A 26,490-nucleotide genomic window follows, 5' to 3' on the forward strand; every position below is an offset into this window, starting at 1 on the left:
CCTATTTAATATATATTGTTAATTCATTAATACTGAGCTCACAAGCAACAGCACTATACCTTATGCCTGAATGAAGCTTATCTAACACATTAATTTTTCTGTAAGGCAGGCCACGGCCTTCCCTGATTAAGAAACACTAGACAGCACTTCAGTACTACTCTCGGGGCCTTTTTTTTTTTTTTTTTGAGATGGAGTTTTGCTCTTGTCACCCAGGCTGGAGTGCAATGGCGTGATCTCAGCTCAGTACAACCTCCGCCTCCCAGGTTCAAGCGATTGTCCTGCCTCAGCCTCCCGAGTAGCTGGGATTACAGACGTGTGCCACCACGCCTGGCTAATTTTTGTATTTTTAGTAGAGACAGGGTTTCACCATGTTGACCAGGCTGGTCTTGAACTCCTGACCTCAGGTAATCCACCCGCCTCAGCCTCCCAAAGTGCTGGGATTACGGGCATGAGCCACCATGCCCAGGTGCCATTTTAAATAGCAATATTGTCAACCAAAAGCATAAATGCAAAAAATGCGGCACTACATGTCCCACAAAAAGGACGTTTGTTTACAGTATGAGAGCTGGAACAGGAGGCTGAGCATTGTCTTGGTTGACATCAGCTGGTCATGTGACTGTCAGGTGACTTGAGAATTTGCCACTCTGTGAATGGCCATGAATAACCATGAAAGCTCCTTGAGTTATTGATTTGAGGGCTACAAACAAATTTTAGTAAGTAGGCAATTTCCAGGCAGGGAATCAGCAAATAATGAGGATTTAATATGAGGTTTAAAGGAGATGAAGAAAGTACATTTGGGAAGAAGAAAGTATCCACCACACCTTAAGGAACTACAAGTTGCCAAAACGCATGAACGTGAGAAAAGCAGCCACACCTTTCAGATTTGTTATAGTAACATTGTTTTTTTTTTAATTTTTATTATTATTATACTTTAAGTTTTAGGGTACATGTGCACAACGTGCAGGTTTGTTACATATGTATACATGTGCCATGTTGGTGCGCTGCACCCATTAACTCGTCATTTAGCATTAGGTATATCTCCTAATGCTATCCCTCCCCCCTCCCCCCACCCCACAATAGCAAAGACTTGGAACCAACCCAAATGTCCAACAACGATAGACTGGATTAAGAAAATGTGGCACATATATACCATGGAATACTATGCAGCCATAAAAAATGATGAGTTCATGTCCTTTGTAGGGACATGGATGAAACTGGGAACCATCATTCTCAGCAAACTATCGCAAGGACAAAAAACCAAACACCACATGTTCTCACTCATAGGTGGTAACTGAACAATGAGAACACATGGACACAGGAAGGGGAACATCACACACCGGTGACATCGTTATATTTACAACAAAAGGGTAAATTAAATGGCTCTATTTTGTTCCGTCAGCAATTTCCACGGTGGGAGTAACATACAATCTAATGTAGTTTAGGGATGAATGCAGAGAGCTGACTTCAATCAGTAAACCTTGAGAAAGACAATAGCAGTTCTTACAAGGAGAAGTCATATTCTCAGAAACGAAGAAAAATGGACGCTTCAAAGAACAGAAGCATATTTCTCCCTTTTCAGCACTGACAGCCAGGGTGGAATTGTCTCCTTCATTGCCACTGCCTTCATGTTTTGTGTGTCGTATCTGTTTTGTGATCGCTGAGACCCAAGAACCCCCGACTTGCCGACATACTATGTGGCCCCGAGAGAGGACTTGAGCTCTCTGGGTTTCATCATTACCATCAATTAAATAAACAGGACAGTAGCTTCTTTCTTGAATTGTTAATTTAAGGCTCTAGATAATACATGTAACCACCTTATGACAGAGCAGAATCGTAAGTAGGCTCATGGCAGAATCATTCAATGACATTTCCCTTTTCTTCGGGAGAAACAGAAATTCACAGGTCTAATTCTTTTCATATTAATAGTTCCTGGCCATTATTCCAGAACTGTCCTAAAGGAATTCTTTCTCCTTAAGGACACCACCTCCTAGGAGGGTATTTAAAGATTTGCACAGGCCGGGCGCGGTGGCTCATGCTTGTAATCCCAGCAGTTTGGGAGGCCAAGGCGGGTGGGTCACTTGTGCTCAGGGTTTCGAGACAGGCCTGGCCAACATGGTGAAACCCTATCTCTACTAAAAACACAAAAGTTAGCCAGGCGTGGCTATGCATGCCTGTAATTCCAGCTACTCGGGAGGCTGAGGCTGGAGAATCCTGCCGCTACGGCACGCCAGCCTGGGTGACAGAGCAAGACTCTCTTTCAAAAAAAAAAAAGATTTTTATAGTCCAGGTATTCAATGTTCATAGTACACCTTTCTTATCCTAGTAAATCTGCTTTTATCAAGGTATATGATCCCATATAGTAGTTAACTCTTACTCTTACTTTATGATAACACAGTCTTTATTATTACTATGTATCAGAAAATTAAATAATTAAAAATAATTTTTATAATATTATCTCTAGTTGTTTTTATTAAGATTCAGTTTCCCTTGCACTTAATAAATGTTTCAGTTGCTGTTGAGTCATAAATTTTAAAAATAAAATTCTCCAAATTATTCTTTAACTTTTCATTCTTATAAGTGCATTGCTAACGTCTAAATCTTTAAATGAATGCTAGATTTTAAAGTACTCTATTAACATTAAATTTAAAATACCTTTATTTGAAGAATTATTTTGAAAACCCTGTTTTTTTTTTATTATTATACTTTAAGTTCTAGGGTACATGTGCACAACGTGCAGGTTTGTTTCATATGTATACATGTGCCATGTTGATTTGCTGCACCCATTAACTCATCATTTACATTAGGTATTTGTCCTAATACTATCCCTCCCCTAGCCCCCCACCCCATGACAGGCCCACATGTGTGATGTTCCCCTCCCTGTGTCCAAGTGTTCTCATTGTTCAGTTCCCACCTATGAGTGAGAACATGCTGTGTTTGGTTTTCTGACCTTGCGATAGTTTGCTCAGAATGATGATTTCCAGCTTCATCCATGTCCCTACAAAGGACATGAACTCATCCTTTCTTATGGCTGCATCGTATTCCATGAAAACTCTGTTTTTAAAGCACATAATTATCTTTTTCTTTAGCATGAAAATAAGAATAATTGTAGTATGTGTTTTTTAAAATCCAAAAATCACTGTGGTTCTAAATATATGTCTATTCAGCATAAATATAATTACAAAATATATTTGAGTCTTGGGGTTGATGTTACAAGTAACAGTTGACTAATACATGACACTTTCCAGAAGTTTACCAAAATTTTTCCCTCCCTCTTCCTGCAAAGAATAAAAAGAAAGCAAAACCAGAGGAAAAGGAATTATTAGAACAGAGTGGAAATTAGAATGGTACCACACACTACTCATTTGAAAAATTAACATTTTTCTGGAATCAATAAAATGTAGCCAAATGGAAGGGACATGGTGGTGTCAGACTTTCTGGAGAAATTAGCATTGGATGGAATTCTGACCAACCCAAGTAGGAATTCCCCATATCGATGCATGAGGGCTGGAAATGAGTGGGTCCTGGGAGGGCAGAAAGGCTTTCCCCATCTTGGAGCAAGGTTTCTTAGGCATGAGCGTGGCACCAGAGGAGAAAGCTTTGTCCGTGACCTCAGTTTATAGAGCAGCACAGGCTCTCTCAGACACTGGGGAGCAAGCTCGAGGGTAGAGGGGAGACACTGGGAGGAGAGCAATGCAGTGGCCTTGAAGGATTGTTGCAGTGGCTGGTCAACAGCTGTAATGGGAAACCCAAGATTAATAGCATTAGTCTCTATTTCAGCTTCACCAGTTTAGCAGCCTCACTTATAAATGAGCAAGCAAACTCCAAAGACCAGAAATAAGAGTAACTTAAAATAGGGCCAGGAGCGAAGGCCCATGCCTGTAATCCCAGCACTTTGGGAGGCCAGAGCAGAATTGCTCCAGCCCAGGAGTTCAAGATCAACCTGGGCAATATGGGGAGACCCCATCTCTACAAAAAATTTTTTAAAATTAGCCAGGCGTGGTGGCATGTGCCTGTGAGTCTCAGCTATTCAAGAGGCTGAGGCAGGAGGATTACTTAAGCCCAGGAGGTCAAGGCTGCAGTGAACAATGGTTGTACCACTGCACTCCAGTCTGGGTGACAGAGGGAGGCCCTGTCTCAAATAAAATAATAAAATAAGATAGGAAGTGCCCAATTTTGGAGCATCTGAGATTTGATAAAATAATTTCAGCAAATGTAGACTTTTTAAAAAAACCACTGTTCCAAGACAAAATTTTCAGCCTTAATTTTCCAAGGCACCAGCTTTCTCTGCATGCCCTGCAGAATCTAAATAATTGTGATAAAAATATTTTCTGAATGGAATGTGAATGCTATAATTATTTTTTAAAACTATGACAGAGTTTATGATAAATTCTAGTAATTAAAAAAGTTGGAAAGACTGGAGGGAGTGAAGATATGCTAATTTCTCCATCATTTATGGAGTGAAGCAATAATAAGCAGTGTTCAATTTCTGAGATTAAAATTCAAGAAATACATATTTAAGCATTTGTACAAAGTTATGAGCATGGCCACTAATGGAATGGTAACAAATTTTGTCACTTTCCAATTATAAAAGTAGGAATTAAAGAAAACTCACTCCATCTAACAAAAGGTAGAAAACAAAAGAAATACCATCAGAGAGAGGGAGAGTGATGAAGACTTGAGAAAAGGAATACAAACAACTTTCAAAAATGAATGGGGATTTTCAAATTCATCTGTAAAAAGAACAAGTATCCTTAGGTTAGATCCTAAATAAAATCCACGAATGTCTTTCCAGAGGAAAGAGAAGTAAAATACACTGACTCATTTAAAATAAATGGTGAGGCAAAGATATACCAGGCAAATACATGTAGAAAATAAAATTTGAACTTGCAATATTGGTCAAGTAAAAAATAATCCAAGGTAAAAATTATTAAATTGAGCCAGATTAGTGAAGGGGACAATCGATTCGTAGACATTTTTGAAATTAAAATCTGTGATATGAAAACTGTTGGAGATACAAGAAAACAGACACAGAAATCTACTGAAAGGGTTAGACTTTAATGCACCTCTCTCAAGCCGGATTGGCAAAAATTCAAGTCTGGAATGGAGGTAGGAATATTTGTACATTACTGGACAAGTATTATGGGACAATTTTTGCAGTGTCATAAAATTCAAACTGTGCCAATCGCCACAACCCCTTGATACCATTTCCAGGAACGTATGCTTAGAGAAACTTTCCCTGGATCATTCTTTGTAATAGAAAAAGGAAAAAAGAAAAAGAAAAAAAACTTGTGTATTTAGTAATAAGGATATGACTAATCAATATGAGCTACATTCATAGGATAGACTACAGCAATTAAGGGAAATGAGCTACATCTATTGAAAACAGCCTGGGTAAATCTCAGTAATGTTATTTTAAGTGAAAAAAAGCAGATTGCAGACCATGTACTGTTGATCTTCTCTGTGTGTGTGTGTGTGTGTGTGTGTGTGTGTGTGTGTGTGTATACACCAAATCAGTATTCTCTTAAGTATGCTGAATATTGTCTGCATTGTTTAGTAAACTTTTCCCCCAAAACCTGGGGAAAAAACATATTTCCTCATATATACCTAACATTAGTTTTTATCTCTAACGTATTAATGGTCCTTAAGTCTAATTTAAAAATGTTAAATATCCCAATAGAAAAATCAGCAAATTATAGTTAATTCACCAAAGCAAAAAAAAAAAAAAAAAAGAAAGAAAGAAAGAAAAGAAAACACAAAACCTCGAATGACCAGTAGACAAATGTTTTCACTCCCCAACTATGTTTTGAGCATCTACTATGTGCCAGGTACTCTTCTAGCCATGCGGATTGATTGGTGAACAGAATAGGCAAACCTCTGTCCTGGTGGAGGTGATATTCTGGTGGGTCGGTGGAGGGAAGAAGAATAGGGGGAGAAAAACTAAGAAGTTAACTACATAAATGAATGCATAAGTTGTACATTAGGAGATGAAAAGTTGTGTGGAGAAAAACTGGGAGAGGAGCTGGGTGAAGGGGGAAGATATTCTGGAGAGAATTCAGTTCAGCTCTGGGGTAGGGCTCTCCAGAGACGGAGAGGAGACAAGACATAGGGGACATCTGGTGTGAGGCTCAGGCAGGGTGGAAGGTGAGTGGGAGATAAGCCCAGAGGGTCACTTAATGGAGAAGCAAGGACTGTGGCTTTTCCTAGAGAGAGATGAGATGGGAAGTAGTTGATAAAAGGGAGGGTTTTGAGTACACTGACTATCTGACTTATGTCTTAACAGAATAATTCTGATGGCTTTACTGAAAATAGACTCTCCAGAGTTGAAAAGCATCTGAGATACTCTCATGTCTAAACTTTCTGAAATTTGGTTATAAAGATCACAAGTCTTGAAAGGCGCATGGGCCCTGACTCAGCAATAACCCTTTCCGGAAACTGGCAATTTCAAAAACAAATAAAGATGTGTACATAAAGACACATATACATACATGCGTGTATGTTCACACAACTGTTAACATATAATAGCAAAATAATAGCTATCACCCAAATGTCCAATAATAAGAACTCATTTAAATAAATTACATCTCAGCACTGGATTACCATGAAATAATTTTTAAAAAAATATTATAGACCAGCACTCATTGATATGAAAAGTTAGCCACAACAGACTATTAAAGAAAAAAGTTTATAATACAGCATATGTGGTACAGTTTTGAGCACACTTAAAATAAATATATGCATATAGATTTTGTATATAAATAGATATTCATATGTGTATTAGCAGATGTATATATAAAAGAAAAAATCAAGACTATATACCAAATAATGACAGAAATGGTATTATAATGATTTTTTACTTTATATATTTTTTCTGTATATATTTTACTTTATATATTTATATAAATACTTTACATATATAAATATATAAATACTTTAGAAATATATGTTTACTGTGTATTTCTTACTTTATATATTTTTCTGGACTTTTACAATGAGGAAGAATTAAGAGTTTTACAAATCAAGTTATTTCAGCTTTTTAGGTAGAACAATTTGTACACATCATTTTGAATGATGATCTAGTATCTTATTTAACAGATATTCATGATTTTCTTGCAATTTCCTTTGTGTTTCCGTATTTAATATAGTGGATTCTTAGCCCTCTAGCTTTCCTGTTATTCCCTTGGGTAATACTCCTAGAAAAGCAAGTCCTAGAATTATGGCCATAAATTTTTGGGGGGTTTTTTGGAAACAAAGTCTCATTCAACTGTTGCCCAGGCTGGAGTGCAGTGGCCTGATCTTGGCTCACTGCAACTTCTGCCTCCTGGGTTTAAGCAATTCTCCTGCTTCAGCCTCCCAAGGAGCTGGGATTACAGGTGTGCACCAACAAGCCCAGCTAATTTTTTGTATTTTAGTAGAGATTGGGTTTCACCATGTTATCCAGGCTGGTCTTAAACTCCTGAGTTCAAGCAATCTGCCTGCCTCAGCTCCCAAAATGCTAGGATTACAGGTGTGAGCCACTACACCCAGCCTATGGCCATGAATGTTCTAAGGCTTTATTACTCACTCTCATGTCCTTTCCAAGGAGACTTTTCCCTGTTTATTTGCCCACCAGCAGCTCTCTTTCACTCTTCTTTTGCCAGAATGGATTATTCCTCTTTAAACTCTTTGCTGTTTTGCTGAGTGGAAAATGGTTTCTGTAACAGGATGTTAACATGGAAACCCAGCCAAAGTGTTAAGTGGGTCAAGATCAGGTGTAAAGGGGCTGTGTTCCACTGACATACGCATGATCCCAGTAATTGCTTTCTGCTCACATCGGGGGTCTAAGGGCAAGGCATTGTCTTGAAGACCGATTCTGTAGTCCATAGGATGTTGGGAGCCATTGCTTCCACCAGCCCTGAGTGGATGGAGCCAGGGGTGACTGCCCCTTATCTCACTCCTGATAAGAGACTTCAAGGGGCTGCTGAGAGTGCTTGATGAGAGTCATGCACCCCTGGGAACACAATAGGCCACAGACTTGCAGGCCTTGGGATTCTGAAGGGCAAGAGGCGGGCTGTCTAGCTATGGGTGGAAGAGTTGAAAGGGAGGTGGCTGTGTTCTGCAGCCTTCTATTAAGGCAAAAAATAAAATGTGTGAATGTTTCTCTTAGGCATCATCTAAACCCTGTGTGAGACAGTCCTGTCCTACATGACAGACTGGAGGGGCAAACAGCATCTTAGAGAGAGGCTAAAGGTACCATAAAAATCATAAGGAGCTTTAAGCTTTTGCCAAGTCTAGAGAGTGGCAAGCTAGATCACCCTGGTGGTATCAGTGAAGCAGGAAGACGAATAAGCCAATTATATAATGAGCAAAAAACCTAAAAAGACATTTTTCAAAAGAAGACCTACAAATGGCCAACAGGTATATGAAAAGGTGATCCCCGTCACTAATCATCAGGGAAATGCAAATCAGAACCACAGTGAGATATTGCCTCACACTTGTAAGAATGGCTTTGATCTGAAAGATGAAAGGTAACAAGCGTTGGGGAGAATGTGGAGAAAAGAGAACTCTGATACACTGTTGCTGGTGGGAATGTAAATTAGTACGGCCATTATGGAAAACTGTACAGAAGTTCCTCAAATAATGAACCTAGAACTACCATAGGATCCAGCAATTCCAATTCTGGGGATCTACCCAAAGAAAATAAAATCAGTATTTTGAAGCGATACCTGAACTTGCATGTTCATTACAACATTATTCACAATAGCCAAGATACAGAATCAACCTAAGTGTCCAGCAACAGGCGAATGGATAAAGAAAATGTGGGATAGATACACAATGAAATACTATTCAGCCTTTAAAAATACAAAAAATCCTGTGTTGGCAGCAACATGATGCGCCTGGAGGACAGTATGTTAAGTGAAATAAGTCAGGCACTGAAAGACAAATACTGTGTGATGTCACTTGTGTGGAATCTGAAAAAAGTTTATCTCATAGAAGCAGAGAGTAGAATGGTGATTACCAGGGCCTGGGGACAGGGAGCGGGGAGATATTGGTTAAAAGGTGCAAAGTTTCAGTTAGATGACTAAGTTCTAGAAGACTGGTATATAGCGGAATGATGATAGTTACCATTAATACTTGAAAATTGCCAAGAGAGTAGTTTTTTGTTGTTTGTTTTTTTGTTTTTTGTTTTTTTGAGACAGAGTATCACTCTTGTCACCCAGGCTGGAGTGCAATGGTGGGATCTCAGCTCACTGCAACCCCTGCCTCCCGGGTTCAAGCAATTCTCTTGCCTCAGCCTCCCAAGTAGCTGAGATTACAGGCACCTGCCACGACACCCAGCTAAATTTTGGTATTTTTAGTAGAGATAGGGTTTCACCATGTTGGCCAGGCTGGTCTCAAGCTCCTGAGCTCAAGTGATCTGCCTGCCTCGGCCTCCCAAAGTGCTGGGATTACAGGCGTGAGCCACTGCGCCCGGCCAAGAGTAGATTTTCAAAGTTCTCATCACAAAAAGTGGTAAGAATGTGAAGTGATGGAAATGTTAATTAGCTTGATTTAGTCATAGCAAAGCATATAACCTATATTAAAACATCACATAGCACAACATAAATATATGCAATTTTTCATTTATCAACTAAAATATTTAAAATTTTAATGTTAAAATAATAAAGGAAAGCTCCTGTGAAGCACATATTTATTTTTGTTACATACCAGATTTAATTTTTTATCTCAGCAATAAAATTCAGAATCTCCGTCAAATATAATAAAGTTCTATTCCAATGAAAAATGTAATAAAAATGTCAGTCTTCCCCTTTCCTCTCCTACACTGCAGCCCCAGGAGGATCAGAGGCCTCGGTTCATGGTTCTTGGTGAGAGTCACAAAAGGGAGTCGGGGCGGGGGGAAAGAAGCCACTCACACTTCTCACCGACAATTTGCGTGATTATTTGATCATTACTTGAGATGAACATTCTCATTAATAACTTGGTACCCTTTTGTTTTGTTTTGTTTATAAACAGCAAACGTTTATTTCTCACAATGCTGGAGGTTGAGAAGTCCAGGATTAAAGTGCCAACTGATTTGATGTCTGGGGAGGGCCCACTTTCTGGTTCATAGACGGCACCGTCTTGCTGTGTCCCCACATGGTAGAAGGGTGAATCAGCTCCTTTGAGTCTATTAATAAAAGCGCTAATCTCATTAAGGAAGATTCCATCCTCATGACCCAATCACCTCTCAAATAACTTGGGACTCTTTGAATTACCCAAGCATTAGAAGGAAGATTGTACAAACAGCTTGACTGTTTAAAATTCAGGAACAAGGGAAGAATTAGCCACAAACTAAATATTAAAAGAGAAAAAAAAAAAGAATAGCATGACAGTGTGAGTTAATTTGCATTACCTGGGTTGTAAGTTGGGTAATTTAAAAATATTTATTGGACTTTTGTAGTTCTAGTCTTGGTGAATGATATATTCCTACTCTTTCCACATTGTGATACTGGGGTCTTAGTGATTTTCTCGCTGACCTGTGTGATGTGCCTTCACACCTTTGTCATGGGCATCAGTGTTGTCTAAGAGACCGCTCCAGCTTCTCTAGAGCTTTATAAATTAAAGGGGAAGATTTGACATCAGCACTCACTTTCTATTCCATTTCTACTCAAAGATGTGATCCAGAAACTTTGACTTTCCCATCTAAGTTCTAAGTTGCATTTGGGCCAAAATCTATGCCTTATCTATGCAGCTTTTTTAGCCAGAGTAGCACTTCAGGCCTGCCCAAACTTTCTCCCACTTAGTGGCATAGCCTCCTATTAAATTATTTGTTTGACCTCCCAAGTCTTCCAAATTGTCTCCTGATGATCTCCCAGAAAACTACTGCAGGGAAATATATTTAAACTTGGTATTGCAATTACATCTTTAATAATAGAAAATATTTTAAATGGAACCCCAAAAATGGCATCATTAGTTGATATTTTCAATATTTTGTCACAGCAGGAAATATTCAGAGTTATGTTATAAAAGATTCATTCTTTTGGATCTGGGCCTAGGTCTATACCTAGCACCATATAGAGCATGTTCAGCGCCAAAATAATTAGGATTGGCACAAAAGCACCTGCCTTAGCTGTAGTTTTTTTGTTTGTTTTTGTTTTTGTTTTTGTTTTAGACAGAGTCTTGCTCTGTCACCCAGGCTGGAGTGCAATGGCATGATCTTGGCTCACTGCAACCTCTGTTTCCCAGGTTCAAGCGATTCTCCTGCCTCAGCTTCCCCAGTAGCTGGGACTACAGGTGCCCGCCACCACGCTTGGCTAATTTTTTTTGTATTTTTAGTAGAGACGAGGTTTCAGCATCTTGGCCACACTGGTCTTGAACTCCTGACCTCGTGATCCATCCATCTCGGCCTCCCAACGTGCTGGGATTACAGGCATGAGCCAATGCGCCCAGCCTGAGCTGTAGTTTTGACTATGCGTAAGTGCATTCATTTTGTCAATCTTCAATGAATTGGGAAATTTCCTGAATTGGAATCCTCTTTGATGTGCTTGGACCTTCTGCCTCATCCACATCTTGACCAATGCTGGTACTCTCTGCTAATAAAGAATAAAAAGTATTATCTGTACCTGTCAACATACAGCAACTGTGTCTGGACTAGACTGATGAGGTCTAGGCCTATCCAGTCAAGAGCATATTTGCTGTATCTTCAACAGTTACCAGATTATTCTCTACACTGCTAATTCAGACTTGTACCTTTTGCCTCTTTCTTTCTTATTTTATTTTATTTTTTTAAGAGACAGAGTCTTGCTCTGTTGCCCAGTCTGGAGTGCAGTGGTGCAATCATAGCTCACTGCAGCCTCGAACTACTGACCTCAAATGATCCTCCTTCTTCAGCCTCCCAAGTGTGGCTAAGACCACAGAAATAAGCCACCATGCCCCACTTCCTGTCTTTCTTTATACCAAAGAATCAAATAGACATTTAGGGAGATTTTATCACTTAAGTTGATTTGACCTCGAAATAGCTCCTTCTGATGATATCCTGTTCCTTCATTTATTAATTCACTCATTCAACAAATATTTGTGATACCAATATTTTATGCCTGGCACTGTCTGCCCGCACCTTCATTTTGTTCCCTAGAGAATTAAAGAACAATCACATCATAGGACACCTGTATTACAAGATACATAATGTGTTTGTGAGCAGTCATGGAAAAAATAAAATCATCCCACTCTTGCTTTAATGCATTAGGGTACCTAATGGTGAGAAACATTCCCCCAAAGGGAGCTGATTTTGCAAATAATAAAGATTAGATGGGCAGAACCAATAAAGCAAGGAGAAGCTGATGCAGGAGGACACAGGAGGTGTGACTGATGGAGGGCATAGCTGGGGCTTGAAATTTCATTAGAGGTAATTCCGCAGGAAAGCTGAAATTATTCAAATAGATATTTAAGAAGATTTGATCTTTCTCTCATGAAGAGACACCCTCAGGGGTATTTCACTTACGCTTCAATTTCTTTTACAACTGCTTAGAACATTTTAGATATTTTATTCAAGTCACAGTGGCCTCTATAGTAAGAGATCCTTCGGGAGTGAGCATCAGTTATGATGAATTAGGAAATGAACACATCATGTCACTTTTGTTTATGAAGTCTGACTTTCAAAAATTACTAATATTAGTAGAACAATAAAATTATTATGGTAGATTGTACAAAGAGGTGTTCTAATACTATATACTGGGTTCTTAGCATTTGTAGGAATGTCAGCATCAATCTGTGGTTGGCTCTCTCCTTCGTCTTGACTTTCATACAAGAAACCTTACAGAAATTGAGTAAATAGTATTCCTGTTTGCACCGGTCTCAAATTTTCTGTGTAGTGTGTTTCCTTAATGATACCAGCTGGACGTCGTTATCCAAAACTAGGGGTGGTACAGTGTAGTGCAAAGGTGATATTTCCCAGGCAACCTCACAGAGGTAGCCTTACAATAAGTAATATTTGACAGTCCTCATCCAATGCATTTACTCAGCATCTAGAACAGACACAATGTATCTTGAGTTTCATGAGACTCAAATATCATGCATATTTAGTGAAAAACAATGACAAAAATTTTCTGGCAATTGGGACTCTACCAGAGGGCTGTGAATGCCTTGAGTTTGTCATGAGAGTCACTAGAATACCCTGAAATAACTGAAGACATTTGCTCAATTGCAACACTGCTGTCACCACCTTCTCCTATAAATCTGCTGCCCAGATGGACTTTCCATGGTAGCCCAGGCCATCGACTCCTCAGGAAAATGGAAATACTGTGGAAGGTAGGTAAGACGTTATACCCTTCTCCTAGTGACAAAACAATGGAAGATTGGCTCTTGTGAAATGAAGCCAAGAAGATGTCAAGAAGTCTTCAGTGTACATGAACAGATTGTTTCAGTTGACAGTAGAGTCTGGACATCATTGAATGTGCCACTAATTCATAATTTCCTTTTCGCAAAATGATTTTATTTGTATATATAGATTTTAAAGTTCATTTGGTGACCCTTTTAGAAGGTTTTATTTTCTCCTCTTATTTGTTGAAGATGCTAAAAACTGTGATGACCATTTAATAAAAATTTTTAAATGATTGTGTCTCATGTCTATAATCTCAGCACTTTGAGAGGCTGAGGTGGAAGGATCACTTGAGCCCAGGAGTTCAAGACCAGCCTGGGCAACAAAGCGAGAAGCCTCTCTACAAATAATAATAATAATGATAAAATTAGCTAGGCTTGGTGGCTCACGCCTATAGTCCCAGCTACTCAGGAGGCCGAGGCGAAAGGATCAATTGAGCCTAGGAGTGTATGGCTGCAGTGAACAAGGATCTTACCACTACACTTGCTTCAGCCAGGGCGACAGAGTAAGACCATCTCTGAAAAAAAAAGTTACCAAGTTTCTTAGCATATTTATTTTATTAGGATACCATAAATACTATGATGCTTGAATTTCAGTAATAAAGTTATTACATAATTATTTTTTGTCTAAGAAAATGATCAAAAATTACAACTTGGGAAAAAAGTGCAAGTCCCTTGATTTGTAGTTTTGTACTTTTACTTATAGTGCCATGATGTTGATAAGCAGGCAAAAAATGATTGATTTTTTTTTTTTTTTAGCCGTTTACCTCTGCAAGAGAACAATGCAAAACAAGGCACGACTGGAGCTCGCAGACTATGAGGCTGTAAGTACCAAGGACCTTCTGGCAAAGATAGTCATAGAATACACAGCAGTAAGGCCCACAGTCTTTTCTGGGCAGGCTGTTAACTCTTCGTTCATGGATCTCTTTCTTTTTTTTGAGGTGGAGTTTCACTCTTGTGAAGTGGAGTGCAGTGGTGTGATCTTGGCTCACTGCAACCTCTGCCTCCCAGGTTCAAGTGATTCTCCTGCTTCAGCCTCTGGAGTAGCTGGGATTATAGGCGTGCACCACCACGCCCAGCTAATTTTTGTATTTTTAGTAGAGACTGGGTGTCATCATGTTGACCAGGCTGGTCTTGAACTCCTGACCTCAGGTGATCTACCCACCTCAGCCTCCTAAATCGTTGGGATTACAGGCGTGAGCCACCACGCCCAGCCTCATTCATGGATCTGAAGGGTCAGATTTCTAGGGATCTGGCATCACAGTGGGTGCATGAATGCCTGTTTGCTTACTTCCTCTCTTCATTCACATTGCATATGACAAAACTCTAAATACATAAACTCAAAGTATAAAAGGGAAGCATATCTTATTTTCTAAAATCGACTTAACTGTCGAAATGTCAGATACATCCTACATCGTGAAGCTATCCAAACTCTGAGGATTAAAGACCGTTTACCCTGGGAAAGAGTGGGTTTTGCCAAAATTGTATCTGCTGACGGTGATCATCAGCAGATAAAAGTCATCTGCTGTCATTTGTGCAGATGGTTGCTCTGTTAGATTTTCTGAATTCAAAGAACTGTGTAGGAATAGGTTGTGGGCCGCCAGGGTGTTCCATGTATTGTCAGGAACTGAATAGGCTGATTGCGTGCGTAGTAGGAATGCACTGATGATCTGTTCCCCTATAAAGTGGGTACAGAAAATCCAATGGGTTCATCTGGAACACCTCCTTATGTACCAGGTAATTTTAGTATTTTGCAGATACATATTGGATTTTTAGTCCTGTTCTCTGAAGTCAGTAATTCAAAAAATCGATATTTGTAACAGGTTTTTCTGCTTCCTTTAAGACTGCCAATATGAAGATGAGCTGAATTCAGGGAGCATGACTTATCACTGCGAGCCACAGTACACTTAAGACTTTAGAAACTGTTTGTTTCCTTGACAAATACAAGTGGTAACTAAGCTAGAAGAGAGCAGTGACGATGAACACCGAATGTCTTCACCTGGGGTATGTTTTTCAGGAGAGCCTGGCCAGGCTGCAGAGAGCGTTTGCCCGGAAATGGGAGTTCATTTTCATGCAAGCAGAAGCACAAGCAAAGTGAGTCCTTGTGAGTCTTTTGGAAGATTTGTTCCAGTTGTGGCCTTTTTGTCCAGAGAGGCACTACAATTAATACTAAATGTTATCTATTGTTACTGTGTTGACAGAGTGGACAAGAAGAGAGACAAGATTGAAAGGAAGATCCTTGACAGCCAAGAGAGAGCGTTCTGGGACGTGCACAGGCCCGTGGTAAGCAGGCATCGCACTCTCGTCTTGAATCCATCTTCTCCGTCTGTGGGAAGTGAGGGGTGCCCTGCCAAAGGAAGGGAAAGACTGTAGTGACCCCATGCATGCCCCATGGTGTCTTGGTGAATTCGTTAAGAAAAGATCACCACTTTTGCGTAGAGTGACTAGATCTCAATAGCATCATATTTAATTTACAAAACCATGCATTTTCCCACCATGATATCGCTTGCTTACTCTCTTGCTATTTGAAGGTATCTGATGCTTCTGTATACATTTGAAAGAAAAACTACTGCAACAAAACAGTTTTTCATGTTTTATTGTTTACATTTTTCTAGCTTTATAGTACAAGTGTTATTCCTGCCCTGATTTTCCTTCTCTCCCTTCATTCTTTCCTTCCTTCCTTCCTCCTTCCCTCCCTCCCTTCTTTCTCTTTCTCTTTCTCTCTCTCTCTTTCTTTCTTTCTTTCTTTCTTTCTTTCTTCTTTCTTTCTTTCTTTCTTTCTTTCTTTCTTCTCTTTCTTTCTTTCTTCCTCTCTCTCTCTTTTTTTTATGGGATCTGGCTCTGTGGCCCAGGCTGGAGTGCAGTGGCATGATCTTGGCTCACTGTAACCTCTGCCTCCCAGTTCAAGCCGTCCTTCCACCTCAGCCTCCCAAGTATCTGGGATGACAGGCATGTGCCACCAAGCCTGGCTAATTTTTTGTATTTTTGATAGAGATGGAGTTTCACCATGGTGCCCAGGCTGGTCTTGAACTCCAGAGCTCAAGCAATCTGCCTGCCTCAGCCTCCCAAAGTTCTGGGATTACAGGCATGAGCCACCGTGCCCAGCCTGATTTTCTTTCTTAAAACCTATTAGTAGCCTGCTTTGGTTGTTGACTTTCACAGACTTACATTTCCTGTGGCTCAAATTCAAATCAGCTCACACTTTTAATGACATAACATTGGATCTCTAATAACTTAGCTGGCTTTCTTCCTTATTAATGTTAAACTATGTGCCTCAGAGTAATATTAATGAATATCCTTAATTAATACCAGAAAATTTTATGGATGAAATTAAACAGTGGTTACCAGCAACTATAAGACAACCTCATATATTTCCTTCTATTTTGATGCTGTATCGTTTTCTTCTGTAGATTTATTTAAATACAGACAAGGCAGTAGAGAATAATATTTATATAAGTATTATTAGAATAAATAATAGGTTCATAGCATGAAAGACAAATCAAGATTGATAAGAATACCTTACAATTTTCTCTCAACTACCTTCAGAGTCAGACCAAAATAGAAAGTCTCCAAAGGTTTGTTTATATATGTACATATTTCAGCTTCAGATAGCAATGCAATTGTTAAATGCTATATTGAATTTGTTCTCTCTTTTGAATTCTGGAAAGATTAGAATTGAGAATTAACTGGCTTTGCTACTGAAAATTCAGTGTGAGTTTTATTGTTCATGAAGAAAAAGGATTATGAGGTCAGGTGCACAGCTATTGCAAGGACATTAAGTAGGATTTTTATTTTTTTGTTTGTTTTAAGCAACCTCTAGAAACCAGTCAATGTGTTATGTTCCTGTGCTTATCCACTTTGTCCCCTGGACATCTGGTGGCTCATCGCTAGCCTCGTTTAGCTTCCATGGCCTGGATCCTCCTGGCAACCCAAAAGGACTCACACCACGCCAGCTCCCCTGCACTGCCCACATCTATTTCATGCTCTGAGACTCTCATGCTCACAGAGATGACACATGATCCCACCTCAAACACTCCCCTGCTCCATTGCCTCAGCCCTTTGTGTGCCTCTGTTGGAGGCAGAATCTGATCACAGTTGTCTTTCCCTCTATCCAGTGCAAGTCAGGCACTAGTCTTTCGTGTCTCCCACCAGCAAGGAGCAATGTTATTCAAGAGGCCTCTACCACATCCTTCACTAGGCTTCCAACTAGAAAGTCATCCCAAGGAGGATCTGGAGACAGAAACCACCCAGAAGCCACTGGCTCCATCTCCCTTGTTGAACTTTTTTTTTTTTTTTTTTTTGAGATGGGAGTCTCGCTCTGTCACCCAGGCTGGAGTGCAGTGGCTCAATCTCGGCTCACTGCAAGCTCTGCCTCCCAGGTTCACGCCATTCTCCTGCCTCAGCCTCCCGAGTAGCTGAGACTACAGGCGCCCACCACCATGCCTGGCTAATTTTTTGTGTTTTTTAGAAGAGACAGGTTTTCACCGTGTTAGCAGGGATGATCTTGATCTCCTGACCTCGTGATCCACCCACCTCAGCCTCCCAAAATGCTGGGATTACAGGCATGAGCCACCGCGCCCGGCCGTCATCACTTATTTTCTAGAGGAAAATAGAGCTTCGGGTTGTCATGAGCCTCTGAGAATGGCATTCGCCTAAAACCAATCCTACCTTCAACCATTTATTTTTCTTACATTATAACTTCCTCTATTACTTTAGAGGTAATCCCTCTTGGCATTTTTAAAATTTAAACATTTTGAAGTGATCTCAGGCACTTGTGAAATGCTGACACTTGTCCAAAGGCCGTGTCTGCCATACCGGTGCTGGTGTTTATCTTGTTTTTAGCCTTTTGGGTCCTTACTGTGAGTTAATAGACAAAGATGATGATGACAGGGACATTAACAGAAAGGTTCTCCTAAGAGAGCTCCTATGTTATTTTCTCAGCCAAACACATAAGCTCTATCTCTATTTGCTGGCTGTAGTGTTAGCTAAGCAATGACAAGAACTTTCTAAGGTAACTAGGCCACCTCAAGAAAAAGTGGCATAGGAGAAAACAGCAATATTGTGATAATTTCTAAGAATGTCTACACTTTCACATTTGTCCCTAGAAATGAATTCTGCAGTTGTCATAATCAATTCTAATATGTTTAGACCCTAAATCCTATATCCCAGAGTTAAAGTGAACAGGTATTTCTATGGCTCAGTTTCTTCTTCATAGTCTGTCCTGACTGTGGCTGTAATGAAAGACTCCTTGTACCTTGTAGGATTCACTGTAAAATTCAAGTGTCTTCTAGATAGGATCTGTGAAGCTAGGAAGCTAGGTCTTCCATGTTAACACCAAATTACTGCCACCTGAGCAACGTAGAATCCCAGACCATGTGTAGGAAAATACCAGAGAGTATCTCAAACTGTCCAGAGGCTTAATCTGGTATGTCCTGGGGCCTGATATTGCATACCGCCCCTCACCAGAAGATGTCCATATCTAAGAGACTGTCCTATTGTGTACACTTCCAGTTTTTATTATGTCAGCCAACAACCAGTAAAAAAGGGAATAGGGAGACCTGGGGCAGAGTGGGAAGCAGGTGGGCTTTGGAATCAGATAGACATGAGTCCGTTATTTACGAGGCCCACCTTGCACAGTGATTTGCCCTTTCTGAGATTTAGCAGTCTTACTTATAAAGTGGATATATATCTACCTCCCTTGCAGTGTTGATTGAACATTAAATGAGATTATATGGGTAAAAGCAGCTGGCAGATCACTTTAGCATTTCACTTGACAGGTGAAAGACAATACATTTTCAGCTTTCTTTGTGAAAAGAAACAGAGAGTAGCACAAAAAAGGATAGAGCAAAAAAAAAATGGAATATGGAAACAGATAGTGCAAATGCAGCTCCTATACTTCATGGTTTTAATGACATCTGTGAATCTTGCAGAGTACAATCAAGGAGCGTCACAACCTTTGTCTTCAGTTCTGAGGTCCCAACCAGAATAACTCTGAAGACCACTCTCATAGCCATCTCTTTATTCCTCCAGCCTTATCATTCCACTCTTCCATTTAGGGATACCTTGCATGAAATAGGCTGACCTTGACTTAAGGCTGATGTGGTCACCATGGTGTTAATTGCTAATCTATGACCCCTGTCTCTTAGTACCCTTTATTTTTGAACTCTTTTATTTCCTGTATGCTTGCATTTTTATTTAAGCCTTTATTCTGGAATGTGGAATCTGTCCTCTAGGTGCAGGAATGCAAGACTTAGAACAAAGCAGCCTTTCTTTGTCTTTATCAACCTGTTTACCTGAAATAATTCAGACTGTGTTGACTTTCCTCTTCAAAGGGATGGTTCCTTTACCCACCTATGGAACTTTTTGAACTGTGTGAGGAATACTTTTATCCCCAACATTTTTGTTATTTAAATATGTAAGTCCTGGAGCCATCTGCCAATGCAATGACTAAAACATATTTCCTTCAAAAGTTGAATCTGAAACTCGTGAAACAGGGCGTTGCCACCCTTCCGATAATATGGAACATGGATCATGGGATACATGTGGATACAATATGGAAAGGTATCATGTAATGATACCTTTTATTCTGTATCAATATGTGCCGGATAGTATACTAAGGCCAGTCATAAAAAGTGGACTAAAACACACTTCTTGATTCCTAAAACTCATAGTCCAGTGTCGCATTTTATGAACACAGTCATTAACACAGCAGGATGAGTATGACTGCACCATTTGTTTTCTGAAGGGAGATACAGATGCTCATGTTGTTTATAGGACATGCTCAGGTTCAGAGCTAGCAGTGGGAGAGCCAGGCCTGGAACTAGGGGGTGGTGTGGGTCCAGGCAGATAAGTAGCTCCAGCAAGAGTGAGATCCTGACTTTATGTATCTATCCTGCAAAAAGAAAGAATAAATAGTTAGAATGCAATAGTCCGCAGAGGATATAGCTGTATTTATAGGTGTCTTATTATATTTTACTCGTGGTTTTCATGTATCCTTTTGCTTTTTAAAAAATAGCTGTATTTATAGGTGTCTGGTTGTATTTTTAAATGGTTTTCCTATATCCTTTTGCTGTTTTTAAAAGTCCAGAGTTCAGGGCATTTTTCATATATTGTGGACCACACACCCCTGACCTAGGGGAATCCAACTAACACGTGTACAATACCCCTGCCAGGGATGTTTATACAATATACACCCTAGAGGGCTATTGCCAACAGGGCTGCCTGGTAAGTCCTATCTTCAATATTTAGATATGATAATATTGTGTAACAACCTGTATATGTTATTATTTCAAAAAGGATCTAAATTTTTATTTTTATTTATTTATTTTTTTTAAGACGGAATCTCACTCTGTCACCCAGGCTGGAGTGCAGTGGTGCGATCTTGCCTCACTGCAACCTCCACCTCCCCGGTTCAAGCAATTCTCCTGCCTCAGCCTCCTGAATGGCTGGAATTACAGGCGCGTGCCACCACGCCCAGCTAATTTTTTATATTTTTAGTTGAGACGGGGTTTCACCGTGTTGGCCAGGCTGGTCTCAAACTCCTGGCCTCAGGTGATCCTTCTGCCTCAGCCTCCCAAAGTGCTGGGATTATAGGCATGAGCCACTGTGCCCGGCCTAAAATTTTTAAAATATATAAACTATATTTAAGCCTGGGCGAGTTAGTGAGATTCTATCTCTACAAAACATTAGCCAGGTATGATGGTGCATGCCTATAATCCTAGCTACTCAGGAGGCTGAGGCTAAGAGGATTCCTTGTGGCCAGGAGTTCGAGGTTGCAGTGAGCTATATCATATGACTGTACTCCAGCCTGGGTAGCAGAGTGAAACCCTGTCTCTAAAATACACACACAAACAAACACACACACACACGTATTTAGTTTACAGAAATTATTCGTTAAAAAAAAAAAGAGATAAGAAAGTAGGGTCTTATTTTTGTTATGGTTTTTCAGAAGGTTAATTGAAAAAACATGAAGCAATCACTATCAATTTTAAAAGTCTTGAGATTGATATTCCCATTAGAATAAAAAGCTCTATGCTTAAATGTCACAGATCTGTGACACGATCTAACTGAAAGACTTTTAAGTTATGTAGTTATATTTTCCTGAATCGATTTGCCTTCATAAGTATATAAAGTATCTTTATTTTCAAAAGCCAGAAATGGAGTTATCCTAACAGCATTTTTGTTGAATGTTTTTCATTTTGTTTTCCCTTTCACAGTTCTGCTACTACACCTTTCAATAAAAAAAAAAAAAGATCACATCTGATCCTTATAAAACTTTTAATTCAAGTAAAGGTGATATGCTGCCTTGCCTTTTGAATACTTTTATTTGGTCCGATTTGACACGAGCATTTATTATTCCAACCTCAAGAACAGATTGGAAGCCATTAGCCAGAAATGTAGTGAGGAAGGGGAAATTTGAAATAACAGTTCAGCATCTTTAAAATATACTTAAAGTCAATTTAACGTAAAATATGATATATTATGTGCATTTTACCTGGAGTGTAAAAAATATACATAAGATGATTTTTTACCTTTCAAAAAACCGTGAGGTCACTTTTAGGTCGGACTGACACAGAATAATCATTCTAGTACTTAATATCTCTATAAAATAAAGTTAGCCTCCTAAGTATGTCAACATTTACTCCAGAAAAAAAAAATTAAGATCATAACACTAAAAAGGACTCTTCACTTACTAAGGACTCCAGACAGAATTGCCAGAAACTAACTACTGAAGAATATAGTGGGAAAAATACACCAAATTGTAGTATGACAAAGATAATATAGTATTTGGATTGACTTGTGTATTTAATGTTTCAGTAATTTAATGAAGCCCCACACATATATACACACAAAGAGTAATGCATTAGTAGCTTGTATTAACAGGATTTTAACATCTAGCTAAATTGCAGTGAAACTTCTACTTGTCAAAGTGCTGAAGAAACTCAGTTTTAGCATTTTGTGCCCAATCCTCTACACCATACTTTAAAAAGAATGTGGATGAGCTGGAGTTAAGTGGTGAATGGATGGACGGTAAGGAGGCAAACTAAAAAAAAGCAAGAGCAAAAAAAAATTGTGAAATTATTAATAAGATTAGTGACCCTAGGAATGAGAAGTCCCATGGAAAGTGTCTTCCTATTTTGAAATGTTATTAAACAGAGTTGGAATAAAGTTTATTGGTTTACCACACATTGGGTTCTGTATGACTACTATGAAAACGACTGGAAAATAAAATATCAATATAAAAGCTTCCTAATACTCAAAGCTATCTAAAGGTCATTGCCAACTTCTAATGATGCAAATGATAAATTCAAGTATAGATTAGAAGTCATGAGCCAGAAATAGAATGGAGAAAAGGCAATCACTGGGATAGAAAATGAGATTCATAATTTTTAGAGTTCTTTCCAGCACTGAAGCAATAAGAATTAGATCACCTTCTTTGCTTCCCCAGTCTATTAGTTTAGGGTTGAATGCATGCCAAGCATTCAACAAAGATGTCACGGATAAAAATACTTAAGCAGAGAAATGGAAATGTACTTCATCAGGATATTCAATATAGAAACAATAATCATTGAATTCTTCCTGACTTCAATTTAAGCAAATCCGAATCACAAAGTAGTGAGAATAGTTGATTTACTTATGCTTTTTAAAACCCATATATAATCAGCATTTTGTAGTATTTTTGTTGACACTGACCAGAGCACTTGTTTTAACATCTGTCAGACCACGATCTCTTGAAGAGCAGAAAGTCTGTCTTCAATTCCCTATCCTAAACCTAACATTTTGTAGCATACAACTTAATGCAAAATATTGAGTCTGAGTAGTTGAGAAAATCGTGGACATATGAAATTTACAAAGGATTTTGCTAAGGGTTCGTAGCAGATTTGGAGCAGTGAGTTTGTTTTAGGGCATGCTGAGTGTGATGACATGACATTCAGATGGAGCGAGATCTTGTCAATAGTTGTAGACATGAGACCAAAATTTGAGGGATGTTTTGGGATATAGAATTGATTCTGAAACTCATTAAGCTAAAGGTGATAGTTAAACCCTGATACAAGGTCAGTTTGTTAGAGGAAGGCATAGAGGGTGAAAGAGGATTTGTTATTCGTTTGGAAGGTCTCTTGTCTTTCTTCTATCTTGCCTGTAGTCCCATAAATGTCCCTACATATCTTTTTTTCTTCAAATAAATTTGTATAGAATAGCCTGGCGAAGCAAGAGTGTGTGTGTGTGTGTGTGTGTGTGTGTGTGCCTGTGTGTGTGTACAAATCCATTAAAATATGAAGTTAAATGCTAACAGTGATCAAAAGAAAGCTGAAGTAGTTAGATTAATTTCAGACAAAGCCAACATCAGAGCAAGGAAAATTATCAAAGATAAAGAGGAATATTACATAATGATAAAAAGATCAATTCTTCCTAAAGACATAATAATATTTGATGTCTATGCATTTAACAACAGAGCATCAAAGTATGAGGCAAACACTGAAATAAGTGCAAGGAGAAATGGATAAATACGCTATTTTATTTTGAGACTGTAATACCCCTCTATCAGTAATTTACAGTTCAAGCAGGCAGAAAATCAGTAAGGAACTAAGAACAAGATTTAACTGAAGTTCACCGTCAATCAACTGGATCTAACTGACATCTATAGAATACTTAATACAACAACAGTAGAATACACATTCTTCTCAAGCTTCCATGGAGCACTCACTAGAAGAGATTGCACTCTGTGTCAAAAAACACACCTTAACAAATTTAGAAGAATAGAAATCACACAAAGTATGTTCTCAGACCAAAATGATATAAAGCTAGAAATCAAAATAGCTAGAATATCTCAAAATACTAGTAGATTAAACAACACACTTCTAAATAACACGTGGGTCATAGAAGCAGTCTCAAGAGAAATGTAAAAATATTTCAAACTAGTTTAAAATAAAAATATACTTTATCAAAATTTTCAGGATCCAGTGAAATCAGTGCTTGGAGAGAAATTTATAGCATTGAGTACATGTACTAGAAGAAAGAAAGATCTAAAATTAGTAATCTAAACTTCCACATTTGGAAACTAGGAATAGGAGAACAAGTTAAATCCAAAGTAAGCGGAAGAGAAGAAATGATAAAAATTGAAGCAGATATCATTGAGAATGGCAAGAGAATATAGAGAAAATCAATAAAATCAAAACTTTTTTTTGAAAAAACCAATAAAGTCAATAAACCTCTAGCCAGGTTAACTAAGGAATAAAGGGAGAAGACACAAATTACTAATATCAGAAATATAAAAGAGTCTATATCTACTGATTCTGTGAACACTAAAAGCATAATAATGAAATATTCTAAACAACTCTATGCCCAGAAATTTGAAGGCCTAGATGAAATGAACCAAAAGAAAAAAAAAAAAAAACAGGAAAGAAAGAAAGAAAAACACAATGTTCTAAAACTTACCAAGAAAATAGATAGTATATATGGGCCTATATATATTAATGAGAAGGCCTACATCTTAACATCTATTATTAAAGATTAACCTGTTCAATTAAAGAAATTAGGCCAGGAATGATGGCTTATGCCTGTAATCCCAGCACTTTGGGAGGCCGAGGAAGGAGGATCAGTTGAGCCCAGTTGTTCAATACCAGCCTGGGCAACACAGCAAGACCCTGTCTCAAAAATTTAAAGAACATTAAATTAAATGAAGAAATTGAATCAATAATTAATAACCTTCTAAGACAGGAAGCACCAGCCCAGATGAGTTCACTGATGAATTCTAGCAAAGGAGGGACAAATTATATCAATTCTTTACAATCTTTTCCAGAAAATAGCAGAATGGCTACCTCCTAACTCATTCTATGAGGCTAGCATTACCCCAATACCCAAAGCAAACAAAGTCATTGCAAGGAAGGAAAACTACACACCAATGTCTCTCATGAACAAAGATGCAAAAATCCTCAACAAATTATTGGGATATCACGTCCAGTGTTGTGCAAGAATAATTTTACACCACAGTGAAGTGGGAATTATTCCAGGTGTTCAAGACTGGTTCAACATTTGAAAATCAATTGATATAATCAATTACTTCTACAAGCTAAAAAGAAAAAATCATATATCCATATTATAAAAATTAATGAATTGGACTTCATTAAAATTAAAATCTTTTACTCTATAAAAGGTGTTGTTATGAGAATTCAAGCCACAGACTGGGACAATATTAGCAAAACAACTGATGTTTTGGACTGGTATCCAAAATATACAAATAACTCTTAAAACTCAACAATAGTAATAAAACAGCCAGTTAAAAATGGACAAAGGATCTGAACAGACACTGCACCAAAGAACATACACAGAGGGCAAAAAGACGCTCAACATCACATGTCATTAGGGCTAAATTAAAACAACAATTGGATACCACTGCACACCTATTAGCATGACTAAAATCCAAAACACTAGCAACATCCAATGCTCGTGAGGATGTGGAGCATCGGGAGCTCTCATTCTCTGCTGGTGGAAATGCAGAATGGTACAGCTACTTTGAAAGACAATTTGGGAGTTTCCTATAAAACTAAATGAACTGTTACTGTACAATATAGCATTCACACTCCTTGGTATTTACCCAGATGAATAGAAAAGTTCTGTCCACACAAAAACCTACAGATGTTTATGGCAACTTTATTCATAATTGCCAAACCATGGAAATAATCAAGATGTCCTTCAAAAAATAACTATGGTATATTCATACAATGGAAGGTGTATTAGTTCGTTCTCATGCTGCTAATAAAGACATACCCAAGACTGGGTAATTTATAAAAGAAACAGGTTTAATTGACTCACAGTTCAGCATGGTTGGGGAGGTCTCAGGAAACTTAACAATCATGGCAGAAGGGGAAGCAAACATGTCCTTGTTCATACGGTGGTAGCAAGGAGAAGGGCAGAACAAAGTGGGGGAAGCCGCTTATAAAACCATCAGATCTCCTGAGAACTCACTCACTATCATGAGAACAATGTGGGGGTAACCACTCCCATGATTCAATTACCTCCCACCGGGTCCCTCCCACAACACGTGGGGATTACGGGAACTACAATTCAAAATGAGACTTGGGCAGGGACACAGCCAAACCATATCAGAATGTTTTCAGTGATAGAATGGGATGAGCTATCAAGCCACAAAAAGACATG

The 26,490-nt window shown here is 38.7% G+C and overlaps 1 protein-coding gene across 6 annotated transcripts in view; it reads left to right on the top strand.

The window, feature by feature from the left end:
* The window catches only part of RGS7 (regulator of G protein signaling 7), a 610,179-nt gene that overhangs the window by 502,042 nt on the left and 81,647 nt on the right, over positions 1-26,490 (top strand). For all 6 annotated transcript variants that reach the window (XM_024235701.3, XM_054560931.2, XM_054560953.2 and 3 more), the window contains 3 exons: positions 14,092-14,156; positions 15,350-15,426; positions 15,534-15,615. In XM_024235701.3, coding sequence (XP_024091469.1) covers positions 14,092-14,156; positions 15,350-15,426; positions 15,534-15,615 — 224 coding nt within the window. The remainder of the gene's footprint in view (positions 1-14,091; positions 14,157-15,349; positions 15,427-15,533; positions 15,616-26,490) is intronic.

Source organism: Pongo abelii, chromosome 1 (genome assembly GCF_028885655.2).
Source record: "Pongo abelii isolate AG06213 chromosome 1, NHGRI_mPonAbe1-v2.0_pri, whole genome shotgun sequence".
Taxonomy (NCBI): domain Eukaryota; kingdom Metazoa; phylum Chordata; class Mammalia; order Primates; family Hominidae; genus Pongo; species Pongo abelii.